Here is a 23,017-nt window from a genome sequence, read left to right on the forward strand (position 1 = left end):
ACCAAAAGAACTACAGTTAATCTCATGGGTCCCTCTAAGATACTGATTATAGAAACAATCTCAATGTTGAGTTAAACTTAAGTTAGATGCTAAGTAAATGGCAAACACAACCATATCTCCATCTTTGCTGAATTATTCTGAAATAAGAATTAAAAATAACCACACAAATTAAATTTTCACCAATTCAATAGATTGGAATCCAATAAGGTTTTGTGGATACAAAACATAACTTCAGTTGTCCTAACTTCAGTTATGACAACAAAATAAACCATCTGCCCTAAGAATGACTAAATAGCTAAAAAATATACAATAAAAATTTGCATGTTCATAACATTAGGAAAAATCAAAATTAAGAAAGACAACTATCCTAGTTAAAGTAGCTCAGTGTTTGTTCATAGCTGATGACCAGTGGCTTGTCAACTAATACAGCTTTAAATGAATCCCATTTTGGAAATACTCCTCCTCCCCATGTAAAAATCCTAATCCTCAATTACCTATATCCATTTTCCATTCAATCAGCATTTACTATGTACAGGACCCAGCACTAGATGCTAGGTGAGTCACTAAGATATTACTGCTCTCAACATTCATTCTCCAGTAAGGGAGGCTGAATACATGAAAAGGAATAAAAGAAATTCTATAACATAAGGCAGAATAAAATCAGGCCAAATTGAGATATAAGTACTATGCATTATAATGGACAGTTCAGAAAAAGGAGAAACATTCTAACAGGGAAAAGAGGGAGACTGAAATACAATTTCTCCCAAGAAGGGGCATTTATGTAGTTCTGAAAAATGAGAAGGATTAACAGATGAAGGGGAGATGAGAAAGATGCGTGGGGTGAGGAAGCATGAACGAAGGCTGAGGTAGGAAAGGACAGGACAGGGTTTGTGCCTGTAGATCACGTGCACGTGGGCACAGCCAGCGGGGGGCGGGGGGGGAGGGGGAGGGCAGGAAGGGTGGGGCAGGAAGGGTGGGGGAGTATGGGTGGGGAAGGCAGAGGCAGGCTGGGGACTGAGTGCCATCCTAGCAGGGAGTTCAGATTTTACTCTCCACTGAAATACTAAAGGTTCAAGAGTTTTAAGAGAATTGCTCTGGCAGTGGTGACATAGGCAGACATTAAAGATAAGAAATAGACCCAAGAACATCCCTGCAATGTCCAAATAAACCATCCAGACTAGAGATGAAGATCCAAACCAGGGAAACACTATGGCCACACCCAGCCTCTTCTCTCTGAAAACAGTGGGCCTTTTCCCAAAGTAATTTTTCATTTGTACCAATGGTCCCGTGGCCCCCTTCTCTCCAGGATCGTCCTTTTCTCTCTGTTTAATCTCTTCCCATTGATTTGTAATTCACTGACTCTTTGCCCGAGGCCTATAGAGAAGTGAAAACCTCTCTATTACTTCAAAAAAGAAAAACATGTTCAACTTACTTCTGCCTCAAGCTACCATCCCCACAGTTGTCTCCCTTACCATCAACCTTGCTTAGAAGAATTAGCTACAGCACACTGTTTCCACAGCAACACTGAACAAGTCCTCAAGGTCTTCCATGTTTTTGTGCCCCATCCTTCAACGGAAACCAGCTGTGCTCTCACAGGACCCCAGGCTGGCCCTTTGCAGTAACAGACGCACACAGCCCAGGAGAAGTCAAGACAATTCTCACTACACTTTGCAACAGCTATTCTACGCTCGGTCCTGGATACTTCATTTTAAGATGGGCGCCAAAAAACTGACAGGAGGAAAATAAACAGTGCATTAAGAAGAATGGCTCAAAGGGAGGACTTTATAACTTGGTAAGATGAACACTTATAAAAAGATGGCATGGAGGAGAATAGCCACAACTCAACTATTTAAGAGACCATGAATGTGGAAGGGAGCTCCAGCAGGTAGAAGCAAGATCGGTGGGTTGAAATTACTTGGGAGAATAAAAGGCAGAATTCAGTGCAATACAAGGAAGTACTTTTAAGTAGTCATTGTAAGAAAAGTCACCTGAAAATGTACAGAAATGAAAATATACAGAAACTTGAGGACTACATGCCAGAACTGTCCAAAGCCTGATACCTAGTATATGGTCCATGGATGGGAAATCAGCATCACCTGGGATCTTGTTAGAAATGCAGACTCTCAGGCCCCATCCCAGACACTGAATCAGAATCTGCATTTATCAAGATTCCCTAGAGATTCCTTTGACATCGAAGTTTGAGAAACACTGGTTTAAGGGAGTCTTGAAACTAGATGTGAGAGGGAATGTATTCGGTCTTATATTCATTTACGGAAAGCAAAACTCACCAACTATTCCAGAGATCTCAAGGTTGTTTCATTCGATTTCTGCCTACTAGGTCAAAATACTGTTTCTAGGTTTCAGAGTCTGACCTCTCATGAGTTATTTTTTAATACTTTAAACAGTGCTCAGCCAAAGCTTATTCAAACACTTCAAATGTTAACTTATTTTATCAACTTAAAGATTTTGTTTAAAACTGAATTAAGGCAGCTTGTAGTGGTACATTTACAACATAGCATCAAATAAATTGCTAAAAGGAAAAATGGTGCAGAAGGAAAATAAGGGTAGGAAAGCGAGATGGATTTCTATGGCTGGTATTTAAAATGCATTATCATGACTCCTAATCACTTGCTAACTGAGGGTTAGATTTGGTTCCAAGTTTTTAAGCAGCCAACTCAAATAGGGTGTGATATCTTCTTGCATGTGCATTTAGAATGCCATGAATAATGTCTGTAGGCATGCATAAAATAGGCCCCATTAAATATATTCAAAATGTTGAATAGAAGATTCGTGCTTTATATTGAATTAATTGTAAGATTTTCTATTGTACATTTTAGAATATTCCAATGAATCACACTTACCAATATAATTTCATTTTCTTTTCTAGACAGCCTGAACAGCAGAGTAACTCAATGTCGATAACTGGTAAAAATTTAAAGACAATCTCATCACAAATAAAATTTAAGAAAGGGAAAAAGAAATAAAACTTACCAAATAGATTTCCTAAACTTGCATCCATTTTTATTTCAAATACTTGAGAAATAACATAGAATGTCAGTAAAAATACTGCCACAGCTACCACCAACTTTGCAGCACCTAGATAAAGGGCAGAAATAATTCAACATGAGCTTATGAGCCCACCGAATTTTTAGTTATGCATTTCCATGAAAAACGTAAGTGTATTTAAAAAATTCTTAAGACTAACAAATATCTACTTCTTATCTACTGGATCTTAATTTTACTTGAGTTACAACAAAAACTGTTCCAACAATCTATTTTGATTGATTTTTCTGATCAAACAATTATTAGATTGTCTAGCAACCTAGACACAGGACTGCCTGAGTCATCTGCTTAGTTTTCTCATGGAAAAAAAATGACCTGCTATCAACTTCTGGCTGACTACACAAAAGTATCAAGGCCAATGGAACACCGCCACCAAGTACGTGGGATGACACATTCTCAATCCTTTTCAATGATAAAGGGCAATACAAGACAGAGAGGATACAAAAACGCTGAACCTTCCAGAGATACTAAGGCAACAGACCAGGATGTCCACTCGGCAATGAGTTCTCAAGTGAAATGTAACAGGCTTACTGTCCTCTCCAACCCACACATCTCTTGAAGCACACAAGTGCTCCTGGTATGGTGAACAACGAAATATCTCCCCTCATACTTAACACCAAAGTTTAAGTCACGGCTTCCCCACTCCTGGAGGACTGAATTCGGCACCTGTCACATTTAACACGGTTACATGGTAAGCTCTGTGAACAGACTCTTAGTCTTCCGTACCTTTATATGTTTAATTATTTCTGAGTGCCTTACAAATAATTAGCACTGCTACTAACTAATTAACTGCTTAATGTGAATCATCACTTGTCTTTCTTCTCCACAGCTAAGCAAATCTAGGAAAGAAAAAGTACAAGATATGAAAGGACATGAAAAATGACAGGAAAGAAGCATCATCTTCTTACTCTTAGAATTTCAGAGCCATCTCATTAGGCTATTCAGAAACAATATTAATATTTGCCTATATAATCTCCATTCCCCTCTCTCACCAAAAGTTTAATTTATATTGATCTAAAAGATCAGCAGTCATTTCACTATCCTTACTTAAGGAAACAAAAGCCCACAAGTGAGGCAACTGCCCAAGATTACAGATATCTTAGCGGCAGCACAAGGACAGGAATCCAGGGATCCTGACAGAGCCCAGTGCTTTGTAAGGTTCTCTACTACCATCAAATTACCACATTCTTCAGGGAAACTACCAAAACTCAACTCACCGGATAAGGAAGAGTAAAAAAGAACTGTGTTCATACTAACTTCATAAATGTAGAGACTGGGACTGTATCCTTACAGGGACGGGAAATGAATGAACTGATGATGCTCAGAAGGGCTGACGATGCTGAGAAGCAGGAGATTCTCAGAGCTACTCATTTTTATTTAGAAATGCTCTCTAAATACAGAAATGAGATGGCAAGGAGGAAGCCTAACTACTAAACCAATCAATTCCCATCCCCCTCCTGTTTTCTTCCTTCTCCCCCTTCCAAAACTGCTTCCTGTTTTCATGAAAAAGACTCTGACAAGTACAGGTTTCTGGTAACTGACTATACTGCTGAACTGAATGAATAAGCATTTTCAGAACTCTAATGGAAAACTGATGAATTCATAAAAGTGCTAACAAAAGATCAAGATAAAAAAATATTAATTACATGGGACTGAGTGAACTGATGAGGATGATTATAATTTTTGTGACTTTCTGTTTGAATAAAAAGAGTGACTACAAGTCATCTACATTTTCAGCACGTAAGCGAGTAAAATTCCATTAGGCTTTGAACTCTTCCCCCACAGGATCTAGTAGAGTGCCTTGTATTGATACACAGTAACACTCTAAACAAGTGTTTGCCAAAGGTTAACAGGTGGCATATTCCTTCTGGATCATTTAAGACCAAGGGCTGGAAGATTATACGTCACATGACAGTCTTAACATCTCATTTTCTAGCAATCATGGGCGTGTGCAAATAATCTTTCCCTGTCCCTTAAAGCAGATGTACCAAACCTTCATTGTTCAAGACTGAAATATTATAGGGATTAAGACACCAAGTTTATAATACACAAAAGTTCTGGATTAAATTCAATACCAAGCTAAACCTAAGCCTACACTAAACAATATACATCATATTTACATATACATACATGTATATAAAATATACACACACCATTTAGTGAGTGCCTACTACAGATCTAAGTGCCTCATTAGCACAACTTCAGTTGCACAGCCTTTCAAGATACTCTTTTCATTTTACAAATAAGGAAAACAAGGTCAAAAATTTAGATCACTTGCCTAAGGTCACATAACTAGTTAGTGGCAGAATTTAGTTTTAAACCAAGACCTATTGAAGAATAAGAAACCATCAAAGGAAGTAGGAGGAAACAAAAGCTCTAAGAGACAGAGAATTTAGAGGCGGAGAAACTAACTGGTGATAGAACAAGCAGAAGGTCCCTGAGAGGGGCAGGCGGGTGAAGACCAGCAGAGCCTCCATAACGGTAGAGTTCTGGACCTCCTGTTGCAGAGGGGCTCCTCCAGAGCTGTCACCATCCACTTCTGGACTGGGAGGGGCTTACCCACAGCACATCACAGTTCCCATTCCACCCATGAGATTCCCTCCTACTTCCAGCCATGGACTGTACTAATCTGAGTGTGTCCCTATTTTTCACAAACCAAAAAGCATAAACTTGAGATATTAATGCATCACTGTAAGAATAATGGCTATAGGATATTTCAAAGCAACCAGGATTTTTTTTAATTAGAAGAGATTAGTCTACAATCAATAAACTAATAGCTAATCTTCCTTACTCCTTCATTAAAGGTAGTCCCCTTGAGACCTATACTAAGAACAGTGTCAAATATAACATCAGCACTCAGTAAATAATTACTCATCAATTAACCTTGGGATTAATAGTCAAAATCAGAGAAATGGATTAGATGACAAAGTTAATTTCAACTAGAATGAATGTAGAATTACATGAGAAAGAGAAACTTGCTTTATTTCAAATCACCATGCTTAAATAAGTAACATACTTTTAGAACCATACCTTTAGAGACACTCCCATAAGAATATTTTTTTTCCTGGTGAGATGATAATTAAAAGAATGACTATCTTGATTTTGAGAAATGACAAGCTGTCACCTATGATGGACACACACTACTTAGCAGAAATTTCTATGTAAAGTGTGCATTTCTTCTACACAGCGGCTGTGCTACAGGGGCAGGGTGGAGGGATCACACTTGTTTTCACTATAGTTAGGAAGAGGTCTCAGCCTCTCCCGTTATTTATGGATCTGTCTTTTGATAAAGGTAGCTACCTTAATACTATGAACACCAAATGGTATTTTTAAATTTCCTCAGTATGCTGCCTAAGGAACAGATGTCCTTACACATAACCTCACTTATGCAGGCTAAACCTGACCTAGCAAATACAACAGTCATTTACGCAAAACACATTTTTCTGAATTCTTCACGTACACTAGTTTCAATTTATGTACACACATAGGAAAGATTTAAGCTTTTAAAGTTCACAATTCATTTTTCTCAACAAGCTACAACTTAGCAAAAATAAAAATCAGCCTCCCTAAGTTGTCAAAATCGTTCTTTATATGAACATTATACATATATATTTATATTTTTATATTAGGCAAACAAGCTTAATGTATAAGGACGTAAACATTAAAAACCATAACTTAAAATATTTAGCATAAATAATTTCAACAGAAGTGTCCCCAAAAAACTTATGTAGAACCCACTAAACGTCCAATTTATGATTTGCCAACTACCTAAAAAAGTAAAAAGGCTAAATAATGATTTAGTTTGTTATATTCAGTCACACTCAACATAGAAAATGATTATTTACCCTCTCATTCAGTCATTACTAAACAAACAGGTTATACAAAAAGCAAAATTATTTCTACTGAATTAAGTATCTTACCTGCTACCCTCATGTTTGGTTTTTCAGTCTATGGCACTTTTCATTAAATAAGCTCCTAAAATCAAAAGAAAAGGCAAACATCATTACGTCTAGAATGAGCATTCCTCCCTAGATTGAGTTTGATTTGGAGTGTATATATTAAACTAATTAAGTAAATGTCATGACATTTCTAGGTATTCTACCAATATTAACATTTAATGAAAAAGCTCTTAGCACTGGGCCTGTCTCCTTCCACTGGGCCATGAAAGCTCCGGAGAGGAGGTTGTGCCTAAAACTGCTCTATCTCCCTCTCCCTAACTGAAGGATGGAGGGAAAACTTGTTATCAAGCATGGACAGAATGATGCCTTACTGTTCTCAGTGATTATGCATCTGTAACAAACTTTTGATATTTAGTTCCAAACCAGCAGTTTTCAGCTGAGGTCCAAAGAGGTTAAGCTGCTTATCTAGTCAGGGAACAAATTACCTGCAGAAATGGGGTGAGGATTTAGGTCTGCTGGCTCCTGCTCTAGGGCTCACTCCTATGACACAATTCAGGTGTCACTATGATAAGCACTTACAGGAAAGGCACCTTATCTTAATACCAGGGGTCCTCTTCCTCTTCATGTTTTCAATTTAAGTTTGTGAAAGAACATACTCAGACCTATAGAACTGCAATTTAAAATATTCCAGCAATCATCATTATTGACAGTGTATGTTATACATCAAATGAAGAAACTGTAATCTGATATTATTCTAATAATAACAAGAAGTAGATACTGGAAAAAAAAATCTGCATATATGTTTGTCTGCTCCCCCCTAAGAAATAACTCAAGATAGGTGAAATTTTAAAAAGAAAATGGGAAAGCAAGTATACGAGTTTGATAGGAAATTCATGCTTAAGTTCAGCTAGACAGCTCCCACAGTCTACTCAATCTACTGTACAGGAAAGATATTCAAAAGAAAATTTCGATTAATGAATTGCATCAATCAAGAATATATATTTCTTTATTTTAGACTGCATTTTAGTACTGATGTTTCAATGTTGATGTCTGATCTAGTAATGCACAGAATGATTCAAATAGAAACAATGGCAGACTCCTGAAGGACACTGAAAGGGAGTGAGACATCCAGTTTTCTTATTCACCAAAAAGGAATTATCGGGGGTGGAGGTGGTGAGCATCTAAAAGGACCAATGTTCTTACGGGAACTCCCTTCCTTCTGCTCAATCTACCCTGAAGAAAATATCAACATTTATATTTATACTAGTACTGAACTGAGCATTATTGATTTCCTTTGTTAGTTATCTGAACACCTTCCACATAATAGGAAAAGTCACTGTTACTTAGCCACAGGCCAGGAAAACGCTACAAGGAAACAAGAGATACTGAAGTATCCACAAGTTACCACATAAAAGCAGAAAAAAAAAAAAAAATCTTGGCTTCTCAAATGAAAACCCTAACGAGCTATAAATCCTCTTTTGACTTCCAGCAAGATTGAATATTATGTTCAAAACACACATATACGCCTTTCCTCCCAGCTAACACTCCAAAATAACATCACTCTTATGTGAACGTGGCCTGCGATAATTTTGGGGGGGAGAGTGATAAGCAGTTGAGCAGACACCTGATGTTCTATTTCACTGTTTCCATTACCTGCCGAGGAGGTCACACCTGTACAATTACAATCACTGCCTCATGTACCTACCCCTTGTTTGGACTGCCTAACCAGCCTGCTTCTAAACTTAACACTAGTAAGACCACAATACAAGCAACTACAATGGTCTAGCCAAATTCATGTTTTCCATTAAATTTCTCAGAGAATAACATTTAATAAAATCTCTAAATTAAAATCTCATCAAAGCTCAGCCATGACACATTTTTAATTAGTTTGCTTAAGAAGCAAATTAATGATTCAAGAGTGTAAATCGGCATAAGGAAAGAGTATTGAATATATTTGAGAGCAAATCAAGGAGCATCTGTTTACAATATGCTAATTCTAAATCATCCCTAACTTGTCTTCTTAGGAGGACATTAAAAACAAAGAAAATCTTTACATAGAATCATCTTGGGGGGCAGGGGGGAAGTAAACCACCTTAATGGAGTCTGGTATATACCTCAAACTGAACCTCCAACAACCAAGGGGAGGTAGAAAAGGTCCAGAGAAAATGAACACAGCAATAAAAGGAGGAAAAACGTCTCTGCTAAAAATTCAGAGCCCTTTAATTCAGAGGCAACAGGTGAAAATTTTCTAACTGTTCTTATATATTAATTAAAAAGTAGAGATATAGAAATTAGAGCCATTTCCAAAATAAGAATATGGGTGGTAGGAGGAAAGTGTTTTTAAGACAGATTAAAAAACAAACAAACAAAAACCCAATAGCACATTTGTGAAATACATTTGTAAAATACATTTTGCCCCCCAAAAGTGTAGTCTAGGTCAAAACAGTAAGTTTCAGTGTTTTATAGATCAATGACTGAGCCAGATCAGGTTGTAACATGTAAAGTGCACAATCATCAGAGCCCACTGCAAGCAGGGCCATCATGCTGCCCTGAGCAAGGAAGCACCCTTCTGGATAAACGCTGATTTAGTGAGTAACCTGGATTGAAAGAGAGAACCTGAATTAGGGTCTCAGATCAACACCGCATTTCTTCGAATTTCTTATAATTTAAACATTTCCTTTAGCCCAACTGTCTACGTTGGTCTAATTCATTAAGTTTTCTTAAATTCAGGCCTGAATAAACAGGCATTGTCCTAGAATCAACCAACTTCAGGACAACAGATAAAAACACAGGTCAAGTGACACTTTCATTCTTTCCTTGAGAAGTGGACCAGAGCTACATCAGGTAAATCAGAAGGGCCCATTCTATATCGACAAAACAAGCCATAAAAACAATTATTCACCAGGAAGGGAAGGTCTTGCCATTTAACAAAAACTAGGAAATAATGCAAACAGCAGAGTAAGTCACACACATTCTTATTTTATGTAATCTTCCCATCAGCCCTATGGCATTATAGATGAGGTCAAGGGATTTGTCCACGGTCATGTGAAGGGAAAGAAGCTGATACTATAAACAATTCCACTTCCCTTCCACTTCCCAGCAGCTCCCTGCCATGCTCTGAGAAGCTTCCTGACAAAATTCCATGTCAATCAATTTGGCTTTTGCAAACTGCTCTGAGAATTGCTAATCCCTGCTGCCAACTAGCCACTCTAGGGCTCTGATGGGTTGTCAAAATGACTAAGCACGTGTGTTAGAACACTCGTCCGTCCCCACTGTGGGTAGGGGGCGTGGAACCCAAAGCCTGTGTCCTGCTCTCATCCTGCTGAGCCGGGAAGGGAGCAGAGATGCCTGCCCGGGCTCCCCCCACCTCCCCCAGGGCCCTGGCTGAGGCCCCATCCTGTCCGCAGAGCCCAAGAGAAGGCCCACCCCGTTGACGCAGCCTGACGGGAACTGGGCGAGGCCTGTGCAGCCCGGGCTCCCTCCCACCTGTGTGTCTGTACTTGGCGGCGGTCTCCTGCCTTTTTCCTCCTCATCCCACCTCCTCAGACACCTGGCTTAAGGGCCCGGACTCTCTCCTGCAAATAATGAGGAAACATGGTGTCCCAGCCAAAGGGTTCCCCCTCCCACCTCCTCGGGGTAGGAGGTTAAAGAGGGTTCAATACCAAATGCCCTGCCCCAGAAGAGAAATAGTCGTTGAGTTTGGGGTCAGAAGCAAGGGTGGGAGAGGCAGCCCCACAGGGTGAGTGTGCCATGATCAGGTCGGTTTGGTTTGTCTTTGTGTCTTTTTGCTTTGTTTTGTTTTGTTTTAAACAATCATTAGTGAGATTTTTCTTCAGCCACCAGTGTTGGCCTTGAAGCAGAGGGCTGCAGCCCTTAGTGTTTGTAAAATAAGAAAGAATATACAGCGTGGCCATGGTTGGGTTTTTTTTCCCCTCCTTTGAGAATTTTCTTTTGTAAAAGCAAATTTAAATACTTTTTTAATACTGAAATTAAAATGAACTTAAAATGGATGAAACAGAAGCTGGAACCCTCCTCTTGGACTATGCAGCCTATGAACCTCATGGGACTATGAATTCACCCGAAATTTTCATTTGCCAACAGGCCGAGCTTTGAATGAAAAACTGTTCTCTAACCAGGATTGTAAAAATAGTGTAAACACTATTTCAGAGTTGAAAGTTGATGGTGCAAATATGTATATAACGTACTGTATTTTTACAATGATCGTCACATGACTCTACTCTGCCCCCTTTTTGTACTCCATATCTGTCTTCCAGAAACGTCACCTGCCTTTCCTCCTGTGGTCTCTTAATCCAATAACTGTATTACTGCCTTTAAAGGATGCAGTTATTTTAAAAACAAAAAAAAAAGAACACTCATCCAACACAGAAAGGACAAAGGAAAATGAAGTATACAGACACACTCACTGATACATTTAATATTAACAAACAACGACTACTTAATTAAGCCAGAAGAAAATACTACCAATTATACTCCAAAAATATAAAAAAACTATCACTCCATTCAATCCACTTTTAACTCAGTGCTGGCCAAACGGCAATGTAAGGAAACAAAATTTGCAACCCAAAGTGTCTCTGTGGTGTGTTAATTATTTTGAGATGGAAACAGTCAAGGCCCAAAAGACTCTTTGACCTTCCCCCTTAGCTGCCTGAAGAATTTATAGAGGGTCTATAACAGGAAGGGAACTATCACCACAGATAACTGTAGTATGAACTACATGTGTAGATAGGGAGGAACCTAGCAAAATCTGTTTGTTAGAATTCCTCTAGGTGTCCCATTGCCACTGCAAGACCCAGCAAACATTTACCAAACATCTGCTTTTCCATCTCCACGTGAATTGCCTTCCTCCCCTTTGAAGTCCCAAAGCACTACCCGCTGCTACATCCCTCCTCTTTAGTCTTTAGCAGAAGACAGTATTTAAGGACTCAGTTTTCCTGGGTCTCCCCCATGTACACATGTTATTGAACTACTGATTTTCTGCTAACATGTTTCATGTTAATTTAATTTTTAGACCAGGCAGAGGAACCTAGAAGGGTAGAAGAAAATGTTTCCTCCTGGACAGCAATTTTAAATCAATCAACTGACAGTCAACAGATGATTCTAATATTCATATGAACTGGGGCTTTTCAAGAGGATTAAGGGGAAAAAAAAAAAGGTAAAAGTGCAAGCAAATAGATTCAAAGTACATTTAGGCCCTGTGATGGCTAATTTATGTGTGTCAACTCCACTGGGCCACTGGGTGCCCAGATACTGTACTTTGTTAAACATTCTGGGTGTGTCTGTGAGGGTCTTATTGGATGAGATTAACATCTGAGTAAAGCAATTTGCTTTCCCCAAGTGGGTGAGCCTTGTCCACTCCGCTGGGAGACCTGACTAGAACAAAAAAGGCTGAGTAGGGCAGCATTTGCTCTTTCTGCCTACTGTCTTTAAGATGGTCCATTGGTCTTCACCTGCCTTCGGACTTGGACGAAACTCACACCACTGACTTCTCCCAGCTCTCAGGCCTGTGGACTCCCGCCTGCCGACAGCAGACCCTGGGACTTCTCAGCCTCCACAACTGCATGAGCTGATTCCTTGATAGTTATCTATCTCAGACAGACAGACAGACAGACAGTCATTGGTTCTATTTCTCTGGAGAACCCAGACCCCCTCTCAAGATCAAAATGTAAGAGGCTAAATTTTCAGTCCCAGATCAGTTAAAGAGGAAGATGACATAATACTGAAATCAAAAGAATACTGCAGCTTAAAGTCACAAGGGTAAGTTCTTCTAATGTTATGCTTACAAACAAAAGTATGGTATTTAAAGAAAACTATTTGCAAAAAATACCTGCATTTATGTAAATAAAATAGAGCAAGTGTTGGCAACTTTCTGTAAAAGGGCCAGACGGTAAATGCTTTAGCTTTGTGGACCATATAGTCTCTATCCAAACTACTCTGCTCTGCAGTCCTAACTGAAAAGCAGCCATACACAATATGGAAACAAATGGGCCCAGTTGCGTTATAATAAAACTTTACTTACGCACACTGAAATCTGAATTTCATAAAATTTTCACATTACAAAATATTATTATTCTTTTGATTTTTTCTTTCCAACCACTTAAAAATATAAAAGCCAGTCTTGGTTCATGACCCATGTGGACCCATAGGTCACAATTTGCCAACCTGAGGTAAAGGAATAAAAAATGAATCTAAATTTTAGAAACTTTAAAAATAGAGGAATAAAAAACTTCCCTGACCATGCTCTAATATTCCAACATTTCTTGCTGGGCTATTTGTGGGCTATACAATTCCCATAAGGCTTCTATGGGTCCTCTTAGGAGTACTAGTACAGAAGCAGGACAAATCAGACAACGCTGAATTCTGTGTTCTATACGTGTTCACCACACACTTTCATAATCAACTGCTCTTCATGGAAGAAGCATATACTCCGTGAGAAGCAACATAATGGATCCTCTTCAAGAGAAAAGAAGTCCTTCCCTTCCTACAGATGAAGCTGTCCACCTACAGCAAAGATGGGAATAAATCTAGGAATGTTTTCCAAACGATCCCAGGAGACATTAAAAAAAACAGGGAAAATTAATCTTATTATATCCCATTTCATTAACTGTAAAATGATGGTGACGAGATCTTAACTGTTTTCTAAAGTCTTTAAAAGTGATTTTTTTGTGATGGGCTTAAAAAGGGAGAAGGGGGGACGGGTAACTGTGCACCTGATGTTTGATCAATTTTTAAAATTCCAAATATTTAGTTTTAAGAAATCTTTGCTTTAATAGAAAGCTGTCACCATAGTAGGTGCAGACTGCTATCAAGTACCCATCTCCCCCAGATGCCACTATGCACACGTCTTCACCAGGAGGGATACATTTCTGAAATAACGAAATGAAGAGGGTGAGAAGACTGCATTCATCTGAAAGAATCTTAACATTCAAACACTCAGTATGATACGTGAGTTGCCATCACCGTGTTATAAATATTGTGAATTTAATAGAATTTAGTGTTTTCTGTTGAACAACAGAAAAAAAATCCAATTACTACCTTAACAGTATTTTAGTTCTAGTAGGAGACTCTGATATAGAATCCTAGAGAATGGATGTTTTAAAAATCTACCATTTTAACACACATGTGTCAGACACTGAAAAGTGTAAGTATGACCCTATATGGTGAAAGGGAAATTTTTCGACGTCTACATAACAACTAGAAAAGTATCCCAGGTTTTAAACTAATCTTACATTTTGACTAGAAGGAAAAAAAAAAAAAGCAAAGGAGCTAAAAACAAAGTATTTGGGAAAGAAAGGAGATCTGTATAATTCTGTAATGCCAAGAATATATTCACTTTTCCCAAAGATCACTGAGGAAAATGTAAACGTATCCGATCTCCTGCAAAATGGCCTTCAAAACGGTGAGCCTGCAGAGCAACAGACCAAAACCTTCTAAACAATGGCTCTATAGAACCAATAAATAAATCTTTTAGAAGAAAACGTTAATGTTCTATTGAAAACCTTAAGAAGAGAGGGATACAAATGATCTAACCCTGGGTTTATAAGTTTTCTGAACTAATACCATTACTTATTTTCTTAATACAATAGCATCACATTGAAATTACATTAAAAAGAGGATTAATATCTAACTGGGCCTCAGGAACAGAATTAAAAGCATACTGTGGAAAAGCACAAATGAACCAGAAGGCACCCCACCCTTCCCCGCAAAATGTTCTGGGTGCACTTAGCTTTCCTCCACAGTCTGTCTACCCAGCATAATCTGCTATCCTTTGTTTTTATCTGCTTCTCCTGGCAGTGCCTGGAGAGAGTAACACTTCAGAAAACTTCCATCTGTTCTGCAGCAGCTGGATAAAACTTCATTCTCTTAAGAATGAGACACGACAAACTATAACTGTCATCCCAACCTGTCCCTCGAGTTAAAAACCAGTTAGCAAAGAGCACAAGTGCCCTGCCTGTCCTGACTTGGCCCCAGTGACTAGTGCAGGGAGAAGTAATCAAGCCTGCCAGACCACATGCACACTACCCTCTAAGAGCAGAACTATTCCAACAGTGTTCACCCTACACTGAGAATTCCAGAGGACAACTCCTTCCACCACTGTGATGTGAATTTGCTAGAGACCTACAGTCGTTCCTCTTCAGAAATTTGGTATTAGATTTCTGAAATATTTCACTTGATCAACAGGCATTTAACCATGTTTTCTGTAAATATCAATACCTGAAGTAATCAGAAACTAAATGGACACGTATTCAGCTTTCCCCATCCCAAATCTAACATAGTTAAGCAGGTTTCTCCTGACAAAAATATTTCGTTTGCCAAAATGATGTCACTAAGGAAACACCACAGCAGGAGGGGTTGCTCTTCAATGAATTCTCATTGATGAGCAAAGATCTGTCCTAATCTACAGATATTCCCTCATTCAGGACCCAATGTACCACCATGGTGTTTCTATTTAAGTTGGCAAGCAAAGTTCAGGTTTACTCTGACCCAGACTTGGTGCTGATGCCAATTACCACCACAACATCCTAAAACTACTCATTATAGGACAGTAGGTGGCTGGTGTATATGCATATAACCGGCTAGCTGGCACTGATGAGGGCTATGAACTCTCTAACAGAAAAAAAGTGATAAAAAAGAAATCAAACGATCAAGCCACAATAATGTCAACGTGACATTAAGTAAATATTTTAATGGACTGTGATTACAAAATGGAAATCGCTAAAGTACACAGAAGCTTAAAAATAAGACTTCTTACCTGATCTGAAACACCAACATGTGAAAGACTGGAAATGGGTAGGATGAAAATAATATGGGGCCAAATTGGAGTGCATTACACTCCATGATCCAGCTACCTTGCATTTTAAAACAAAGTCATCAGTATAATATTCGTTACAAACTTGAGTCAAGTACAGGCATCACATATTAAACTCTATTATAAACAAATTTTATAAAGTAAAAGGTCTAAAGAATTGTTACATTATAATTCTTTTATCCCATAGCTTCGTAATAACCCTTTACCATAACAAGAGGAGCTTGTGGTTTCTCAGGTACCTAACACTCTGTATTTTGATTCCAAGATACACACTACTTCCCTTATTTTAACAAGTTTTAAATCAGGATGAGGCTCACAACCACATTTTTGTGGTTAAAAATAATAAAATAATGGTGTACCTTACAAAGATCTTAGATTCAATGAAACATCATATCTGGTTCTTTGAATCCCTAACTATAAAATAACACACACCATGGGCACCACAATTACTAGTGGGCTTTTACGAGGCAAACTCCTGAGCCCAGAATCCCGTGGAGTGAGGATTAAAACTCCTGCATGGTTACGAAACTCCCCAGGCGATCCTCATTCCAGCTTAGATGTGAGAACTTCAGCCCAACAGTACACCAATCCAAACACACAGAAAAGTTTGGGGGTAGTGGTGGGGAGTAAGTCAGATCTAGGCCAAAAAAGCCCAAAGGTAAAATTCACAGGACAAGGGCTTCCCTGGTGGCACAGTGGTTGAGAGTCCGCCTGTCGATGAAGGGGACACAGGTTCATGCCCGGGTCCGGGAAGATCCCACATGCCGCGGAGCGGCTGGGCCTGTGAGCCAGGGCCGCTGAGCCTGTGCGTCCGGGGCCTCTGCTCCGCAACGGGAGAGGCCACAGCAGTGAGAGGCCCGCGTACCGCAAAAAAAAAAAAAAAAAAAATTCACAGGACAAGAATCTTCATCCTTTCCTTCACAATGAATGGAAATCAACCTGACTCTGGGCCAGGTCTCCTGCGAGGGTGAGGAGGGAGAGGTGGGCAGTGAATAAATCTAGAAATAATGTGCTGAGGAGCAGAGCAAAGAGAATTCCTGTTTGCAATGGTTACAACAGAGTGCAAAATTAAAACTGTCTCAATATTTTCTTGCAGTTTCCTCTCTACCAAAGCAGAATTTTGCTTAAAAAGTCATAATCCAGTTGAAGAAATGAAATGGGGATCAGATATCTGTAACTGACAGTGCAAACATACCAAAAACAGAAAACAAGACAAAATTTTGTTCTGTCTGCTCCTTCAGAGCTCCACAACTGTCGATTAAACAGCTGTAATGTAACCTACTTTAATGCTACACTATACCATCCAAGAGGAGAAAGAAAGATGGATGAATGGGTAGATGGAAAGAAAGGGAGGGAGAAACAGACATTAAGTACAACAGCAAAAATAAAACTACATGTTAACTATAAGAAGTTGAACATAAGCAGGATAAAGAAGTGTCTAGTTCTCAAATCGCTACAAAATGAGAAGAGAGAAAGGCACAAATTTACAGGAGAGTATAACTAGTAAACTATCTTCACCTCTTCATGTAACTATAATATTTTACATTATATCAGATGGGATGTTACAGGTTCCTATTCTGAATGTTTTAGAATTCCCCTATACATTCACTTCATTTATACGGTCTTTAAGGAGTCTGCAGAATTTCACTGCACCAGGGCAGACATAATTCTGTCAGTCAAACTTTTTATGTGAAGAAATGGAGGAGCAGAGTGGCTCCATCTGCCCAAGGACCCTGGAGATGCAAGTTAGAAGCCATTTGCAAAGAACTGGTAGTAAGAAGATTCTAGTGTAAAACTTTCTGAACCAATTAAAAAATTCATGTTTTGGTTGACCACAGGTCCTTCAATACACATTTAATGATCACCTAACTGCAGATGCTGAATGGTATGGAGAGTCAAGTAGTACACCTGATAACCATGATACTATCTAAACAAGCCATGCAGAACTTATGATGAAAATTAATGCAGACTCATAGCTACAGACGTCCACATAACTTTTTCTCACTGGCACACAAAAACCCACCAGGGTCCATCAATGGATGAATGACTAAACAAAATGTAATATGTGTCTATACATGGAATATCATTCAGCCATAAAAGGGAACAAAGTACTGATACAGGCTACAACATGAATGAACCTCTAAAACATAATGCTAAGTAAAAGAAGCTAGACACAAAAGATCACCTATTTTGTGACTCCATTTACATGGAATATTCAGAATAGACAAATCTGTAGACAGAGAAAGCGGACTAGTGGTTGCCAAAGGTTGGGGAATGGTGAGTAACTGCTTAACGAACATGAGGTTCCCTTTTAGGGTGATGAAAATGTTGCAGAACTAAACAGAAGTGGTGACTGCACAATACTATGAATGCACTAAATGTCACTGAATTGTACACTTAAAATGGTAAATTTTATGTTATGTGGATTAAATTTAGTTTTTAAAGGAAATTTTAAAACTCACCAGAGACCAGAAAAATAATGAACAGATGAAAATTAATTAGATTATAAATAAGGCAGATATAAGTAATAAAATAGCTCGAATCAAACGAACAGGCTGATGAAGGAGACAATGAAAGAATACTGATGGGGTAAACTGTGGAAATTTAGAGGCAGTGGAATACAATTTCCTCCTCTGAGAGAACATCAGCTGGCTCTATTTTAGGAGCAGAATAAAATTCACAAAACCTTTTAAAGTTCCATAAGATGTTATGGAAAAACCAGAATGAACTTTTTGGCCAACCCACTAGCTTTGTGAAGGCCCAGGCTGCCTTATTCACAGTATCCACCTTACCTATAATTACTGGCACATATAGGCACTCTCATATGTCTAAATGAATGTAAAAATTGTTGAATACTGAGACTGCCCATTTAAGACCTAAAATATGTGGTAAAAAAAAAAAAATAACATTCTTATGATTCCCCACAGGGACTACTTTTCACCAATAACAGTCTCTTTGTCCTTTGACCCTCTCTCGTGACTTTTCCCTTTTTAATGTATCTTCTTTAATTATGAAAAGATTAGTTAGTAATTCTGTTTTAATTGTAACACATATTAAGTTTATTTAAAAAGTCACTTTAACCCAGTGGTGCTCAGTCTTATTTTGACTCCCTTTTAAACAGAAGCCCCCTCCATTGGGGATTTGGGGGCGGGGCGAGGGGCAGAGGGGGCTGACTGCGTCCTTTTTAAAAACCCTCATTTATGGGTGATTCTGAGAGATCCCCAGGTTGAGAATCACTGCATGAAACTCGTTTTATTTCTTACTATCAAGAAATGCTAGTCTTTAATGAGCTGAGAAAACATTACACAGAATCTGTGAAACAAAGCTTCTCACACCTGTATAACACTGGGGAAAAAAAAAACCCTGTAATTTAATTAGTAAACTGCCAGAGAACTCAAGAGACTGGCAGCCTTTAAAAAGAGATAGTTAATGATATGACCAACCCGGATGCTGATTCTGCCAATCTCTTGCAGAATGGCATGAGTTAGTAACTTGTATGTTCTAAATTAAATGGAGATCCCTTTGTACTCAATGATGCACTATATGAATAACATTAAGGTTTCCCTTCATGTAAAATTGTAAAATGTGACAGCATACCATTAGTCCTGAAAGTGGTTAAGAGTTCAAGGGGTCTGGGATCTACTGTCAGCATCAACCTCTACGTAACGTCTATGGGAGTTCATAATTTCTCAGTAAAATTGGGAAAGATACACAAACGGACCTACTCTATGGGTTGTAAGAAATAAATGTGCATATGAAAGCACTTGACACAGTGCCTAGTAAGTAATCTAATATCTAGGATCACTGTATTCATACAGAAACAAAGAAAAGGTTCTGTCAATTAAATAGTTTTGTATGACACGAAATTTTAAATAGCAAAAGGTAGAGGCTGATGAAAACACAAAAAATTACAGCTGGAGATCTTAATCTCAACGTCAGTCCAACACTCATTATTCAGATCTAGGGTCACAAATCGTAACATATGGTAGAAACTGTGAGGACAGCGGCAAACAAATGGGGAAAAAACAAAAAGAAAAAAAGGAACGAACAGCACATCCATCAATGACACCGAATGCCAATGGGCCGACATAGGTTTTAAAAATAAAAAGTACTTCCAACTCAGAAGACACTAAAACTTTACAAGTGAGCCAAGACCGCCCTCCTCAGAGTTCAAATGCAACCTACAACTCCATCCCCGCCTCTTTAGAGCACTCGGCCCCCATTTCCAACACGAGCGGGAGCCCCAGAGCCGGACGCGCGCCCCAGGTGCCAGTCACAGGCCGGAGCGCCAGGTGCAGTGGCCGCCCCGCCCTCCGCGGACTGGCCGCCGTATTGGGGATGCCCGCGCGGGGGCGGCGGCCCGGACCCCCGGCCAACTACGCTCTGGTGCCCTGGTCCTGCCGCGCCCTGCCCTCGGCGGGACGCGCCACGACGACCTGAGCACGCCCGGGCACACCCCGGGCCGGCGGTCGCGGGGTGAGCAGAGGAGGAAGGTGAAGGTGGGTGCCCGGCTGCCCCCAGCCTCCCTCCATCCTCCCCGCCCTCGACCGCGGCTCCGTCCGCCTCCCCGTGCGTCTCACCGGCCTTCCGCCCGCCTCTCCGCCGCGCGTGCCTGCTTTTCGGCCTCCCTGCGGTCAGTCTTGCCGGAGGTCGACGGGAGCCACCGCCGCCTCCCGCTCGCTCCTCCGCTTCCTCCCGGGTTCCTACGGCTTCCCCTCACCCCCGCGAGTGGCCAAGAGGAAGCCAGCTAGCCGCTGGGCCGCCTCCCTCGCTTCCCCGCCGCGACCAATCCGGCTGCTGATTTAAACAGGACTTTCATGCTTGGGATTTACTGGCCTCTACGGTCGCCCCGCAGGCCGGAGGGAAGGGCCGTAGAGCTGAGAGGGAGGGCCCTGCGGCCCCGCCCCCCGCCTGCGCTGCGCTTTCGGGACCTGCCACGTGGGAGCCGTAGGGGCGGCGGCAGGCTGTACCCCAGAAGAGGGCAGATAGGTATCGCCTCTTCCTACCACACGCCACCTTGACCCACACTTCCATAATCTCCACCTTAAAGGAAGAAATTTTAAAGTAATCAGTCCCATTCTATAAGTCCACCAGCTAGGGTATACGAGACGGTCATATCAACGTAAGGTCGTAGGCGAGTTCCTTCTGACTCCTTAAAAGCTAACTAACCTACGGTGAAAATACTACCTGTCGGAGCGCTGGAACGTTGGTAACCCCAAATGTCTGACCCAAGGAGAAAGGTAGTGCTTGTATTTTGCACCTCACTTTTGTTTCATTTATTTAGGAACCCGACAGTTAGAAATGTTTTTCTCCTGTACACACCTTTTCCCACGATTGTGCTGTTAATTGAGAAGTCAATCCAAGTCCCACTATCCAAAACTTGAGAACACAAAATAGTTTCATAATTCCGATACATATTCCAGAATAATTAATAACTATAACTCTCATCATTAACTATTATTAGGTAGAATGTCGGAACAATACATGGTTGTAGAAATTAAATTGCATTAAAGAAATAATAGGGTCTAACCATAGTTAGTCTTCTACCAAGTCTTAACTTTCCTGCAAAAATGTAAAACACAAAACTTAAGTAATAGCTATGAATTTGGAAGTTTGTGTTCCATGGTAGGAGGAGGAAGCAATAAATGCATTCTGAGAGCCTTATTTTGCTTGGACCTTGATGGGCCTTTGGGAATGTGTTCTCATTTAATGCTCACAACTCAACCGAAGTCAATATGATCTGTATTTTGCTTTAACAAATCAAAAAACCAAGACTCCAAAGTTGAGTTTAAATCACTTGTTCAAACATATAAGGTAGTAAGTTGTGAAGTTGGAATTCCAGCCTAGTGCATCTAGCTCCAAACAAACAAGGCACTTTGTTTCTTATGATACCAAAATACAACATGTACTGTCACCATGCCTTCCCTAGTTCCTCAGGTCCCACTGAAAGAATTTAGAAGCCTCTTGATTAGGGAGGTCAGGCAATATTTGTGAAAAAAGTTTTTTGCTCCATAACCAAATTGGCCTGTATGAAAATGACATATGCTATATTCTTATAGCACCACACTTGAAACAATTTCTGGACTGAAAGTGTGTTGAATATCCAATGACCATAATATGTAACTTAGAACCCTTCAGTAGGTAATGAAATTAATAATAGGGGTCACAACCAGCATTTTGTTGTTGATTCACTGAAATAGAATAGAACAAAAAACATCAGAGTTCACAGCACAACCTGAGGATAAGTATTGTTTCATGGAACATTTGTACAGTGTTAAGTGTGGTTGAATAGGTTACAGTGTCCTGGCCTACAATGTAAATTATATTTTTTCATAGGGATTGCAATGTTTAAAAGTTGGTAAATCACTTCTTTAGAGCAGCTGTTAAGCAACCAGTTTTTTCACCTACCTTTTTACTTGGCAAGAGGTGGGGAGGCAGGAGAAATAGTCAGGATTAGTGATTGAGTTTAATAAGACTACAGAAAACTTTGCAGCTCCAAGAGGCTTAATCCAAAGAAGTGTTGCTATGTTACATAATAGGTAATGATAATTTATATTTTTAAAGCTGATATTTATTATTATTTGTTTTGCGCCAGACTCTTTCCTAAGCACTTTATATATATTTACTCATATAATCCTCACAATAATCCTATAAATACAGAGAAGAAAGGTGCATGACAGAAAGAGAAAGTTGTCCAGGATCCTGCTGCTAGTATGTGGCAGAGCCAAGATTCAAACCCGCATGCCCAAAATTCAAACCTCAAGGCTCACTCTTAAACCCACATGCCCAAAATTCAAACCTCAAAGCTCACTTAAAAAGAAAATTAATTCTTTCTTCAATGGGTACAAGGTTTTATATAAAACTATAATTTATACTATACTATTTCCCACATAAAGATTATATAATATTGCTAAAGGTTAAACTTGATGAAAAGCCTCAGAATATTAATTGGACCCATTCTCAAGCAGAATATTTCATTTGGCATCAGTTATCTGTATATGGAGTAGTAGACTGCCTGCAAATACAGCCACCAACATTCCTCCCATTCCTGTAAATTCATGCCACTTTTACGTAGAGTCTGTGTCCCTCCTCTGCAAACTAGGCTGGCCCTGGGACTTGTTTTGACCCACAGCATGCAGCTAAAGTGCTGCTGTGTAACTTCTGGGCCTTGAAGCTTCCATTTTCTTAGGATCCAGTCATCACATAAAGAAACTCAGACCAGGCTACT

General features: G+C 39.7%; 1 protein-coding gene across 1 annotated transcript in view; it reads right to left on the reverse strand.

Annotated features, from left to right (window-relative positions):
- The window catches only part of FAM3C (FAM3 metabolism regulating signaling molecule C), a 46,308-nt gene extending 25,789 nt beyond the window's left edge, over nucleotides 1-20,519 (reverse strand). The window contains exons 1-3 of the mRNA XM_007459336.1: nucleotides 20,370-20,519; nucleotides 6,984-7,038; nucleotides 2,992-3,096 (exon numbers count right to left, since the gene is read on the reverse strand). Of these exons, the coding sequence (XP_007459398.1) occupies nucleotides 2,992-3,096; nucleotides 6,984-6,996 (118 nt within the window). The 5' untranslated portion in view covers nucleotides 6,997-7,038; nucleotides 20,370-20,519. The remainder of the gene's footprint in view (nucleotides 1-2,991; nucleotides 3,097-6,983; nucleotides 7,039-20,369) is intronic.
- Nucleotides 20,520-23,017: the final 2,498 nt, after the last annotated feature.

The sequence above is a fragment of the Lipotes vexillifer genome, unplaced genomic scaffold (assembly GCF_000442215.2).
Source record: "Lipotes vexillifer unplaced genomic scaffold, Lipotes_vexillifer_v1.1 scaffold116, whole genome shotgun sequence".
Classification (NCBI taxonomy): Eukaryota; Metazoa; Chordata; class Mammalia; order Artiodactyla; family Lipotidae; genus Lipotes; species Lipotes vexillifer.